The sequence below is a fragment of the Apteryx rowi genome, unplaced genomic scaffold (genome assembly GCF_003343035.1).
Source record: "Apteryx rowi isolate R43461 unplaced genomic scaffold, aptRow1 scaffold_1061, whole genome shotgun sequence".
Taxonomy (NCBI): Eukaryota; Metazoa; Chordata; class Aves; order Apterygiformes; family Apterygidae; genus Apteryx; species Apteryx rowi.
The window spans coordinates 157242-160024 of NW_020447266.1; the positions used below are offsets into that span (position 1 = coordinate 157242).

The 2783-nt window shown below is 64.0% G+C and overlaps 1 protein-coding gene across 1 annotated transcript in view; it reads left to right on the forward strand.

Annotated features, from left to right (window-relative positions):
- Nucleotides 1-1956, forward strand: part of SELENOW (selenoprotein W) — a 3298-nt gene extending 1342 nt beyond the window's left edge. Inside the window, exons 3-6 of the mRNA XM_026069726.1 lie at nt 219-272; nt 653-727; nt 1048-1161; nt 1381-1956. Of these exons, the coding sequence (XP_025925511.1) occupies nt 219-272; nt 653-727; nt 1048-1122 (204 nt within the window). The 3' untranslated portion in view covers nt 1123-1161; nt 1381-1956. The remainder of the gene's footprint in view (nt 1-218; nt 273-652; nt 728-1047; nt 1162-1380) is intronic.
- Nucleotides 1957-2783: the final 827 nt, after the last annotated feature.

Below are 2783 nucleotides of genomic sequence, written 5' to 3' on the forward strand. Positions count from 1 at the left end.
GCCCTGGTGTTGCCCCATGACCGTGCCCCAAGCAGCAGCCCCATGCGGGCGGGCAGCCGGCCGGGCCCCAAAACGCCCCTTCTAACCCCAAATCCCTGCTGAGCCCCCGGCGAGGCGGCCGGTGCCGCAGCCGCAGAGACCTGGAGGGAGCCGGGGGGGGGGGGCGAACCGCCAGGCCCGGCCGGGAGCTCAGCGGCGGCCTCTCCCTCCGCTTCCAGTACCAGCGGCTCCGGAAGGAACTGGAGAAGCGGTTCCCGGGCCAGCTGGAGATGGTGAGTATATGGCGGCTCCAGGCTTTTCCCGGGAGAGCTCGCGCGAGGCCGCGGGGGACCAGCTTCCCCGCCGCTTGTTCCGGGTTTATCACAGTTATCTGGGCGGAGAGAAGCTGCCATTAAAATCCCGGTGGCCGGCGCCGTCCGCCGGAGCGAGGGGCTGTGCGAAGCCTCGTGGGTTTCTCTCTGGCCGTACGTCGCCCCATTTCCTTCTTGCCGGCCCCTGTCCGGGTCACTCACGGAGGCCGGAGACGACAAGCCGCTCCCGGCCTAATTAAGCGTCGTCGGAAAYGAGCGGAGACGACAGGGAGAGCTCGGCGGGGGCTTGGAACAGGGGGGGCGGATTCACAAGGTGACTTTTGTCCCCTCTCTCTGCTCAGAGCGGTGAAGGGACCCGCGAGGTGACGGGCTGGTTCGAGGTGACGGTGGGCGGCAGGCTGGTGCACTCGAAGAAGGTGAGCGCGGTCGTCGTCGCGGTTCCGACGGCTCCTCCCGCCGAGGACGCGGTTGGACGCGACGGGGCCGTGAAGTCGCTCCCCTCCTTCCCCCATTTGCACAACTCCCCGGAGTTGCCGAGGGCGAATCCGGTTTTCGGGATGTGAGTTGCTCAGGAGGAGCGAGCTTCCGGGCTTGCCAAGCCTCGCAGCAACTGCTCTTCCTCCTCCTCCTCCTCGAGCCGCTCGTGGTCCCTCCGGTCCGGACACCGGCTCCTCCGAGCCGGGGGGGGAGCGGGGCAGGGCGGGAAGCGCCCTCTTAACTCGCTCTTCCCTGCCAGAACGGAGATGGGTTTGTCGATACCGACGCCAAGCTCCAGAAGATCGTGGCAGCCATCAAAGCGGCCTTGGCCTAGGAGCAGGGAAATGTCCTGATGGATCGTCGCGCAGCAAAGGTAAAGCCGAGGAGGGGGCGGCTTCGGGCGCCGGCCCGGCCTGTCCTGCGTCGAGCAGCTGTGAATCCCAGCCAGCAAAGGCGCGAAGCGCGCAGCGGCACGAGGCCGAGTGGCTGCCGTCATCCAGGGGTATCCGCAAGGTGCTCCGAGTCRGCAGCGTTTAACAGGGAAGCGAGCGTAAGGCGGCTCTAACCTCCCGCTCCGCTTTCCTCCCCGCAGCTTAACGAGCAGCCGCCTCGTTCAAGTCGGCCGAGCGCTCCATGACGGGAACTGCCGAAACGTCTCGGGACACGTGGCTTTTCCCGGAGCCCCCCGCGCGGCGCGCCGCTTTGGCCGAGGCGGACGGCGGTTGAGCTTTGCTCCCCAGCCCGCTTTTCTTTCCGCTGGTGTTTAGCGTCGCAGGGGTTGCTCCGATGTGCTCYTTATTTCGGCGCGCGGTGCCTTGAGCGTCCCCCTCCCGCGGGACGYGCGCGGATCCGCCACGACGGAAGCTTTCGCTGGGGCCTGCTGGGTTCGAAGGTAGGGAAAGGGGCTCAAAATAGAGAAGCCGCTTCGGCRGGCGACGCTTTGCCTCTAGTTCGATGCAGAAATCGGCAGCGCGAAGAGAGCAGCCGGCAGCGACTCGTAGCGGGGCAGTGCCGGAACGGAGAGCAGCATCAGCGCGACGTGTTCTTGGGCCTTGCGTAAATAAGCCACCGCTTGATTCCTTCCACCGCTGAGTGTCTTCTTTCGCCCATCCTCGAGAGTTCCTTGTCGCTAACRAAGTTTCTCGAATAAAATGCTGAAAGCTCTTAATCGGTTTTGTGGTTGTTGCTCCTGTTTTTCCTGAGAAGTAGCTGGCAGAAGCGTTTTGAGCAGGGCGGCGTAACGGCCGCCGCCTCCGCGTCGTGCGAGCGGCGTCCCCCGTGCCTGCCGTGTTTACAGCGGCAGCGCTGTTTCGCAGCGGGGGTGTGCGCTGGCGGGTGGGAGGATTTTGCTGCGAACTCCCGATTCCTCGAGTTTCGAGGCGGCGTTGCTTTCTAACGGCTCTCTACATCCGTTTATATCCTTTTCGGGGCTTTCTAACAACGGTCGGGACAAAAATCCTCAGCGTATTCCAACCCTGAAAACGTTCCTAAACCTAAAAAATGGTAATAAATCTGCAACCAGGGCCCGACTCCTGCGCGTCGGCTCCTTTAGGGAGGGAAGCGGCAGCAGCCCGATCCCCCCGTGTGCACGGAGCTCACGGCTCATCTCCCAAGGAAGCTCGTCCCTGCTTCGCGCTCTTCCTCCGATCACCCGGGTTTTGTTTTCCCCCTCGGCTCGGCAGCTGAGTGCAATAAATCCCAGCTGGGGCGTGGAGCCGGGGCTGTGCCGGCTGCCTTCGGTAAACACTCCTGCTGGATCTGCTTCCCGTCAGCCTCGGCCATGCCAAGCAGCGCCGGGGCGTGGTATTTTGCCGAGATTTTTTTTTTTTAACTCATTCCAGCCCCGTTCTGCTCCGGAGCTGCGGAACAATGAGCGGCAAGAAAATAGCGGCGGAGCGAGGCGGGAACGCTGCCGAATTCCCGTGGGGAAAGCTGCCTTTCCCTGCTCCGCTTCCCTTCGAGTTTCGGTTGCTGAGGAGCGGAGGCGATTCCCCC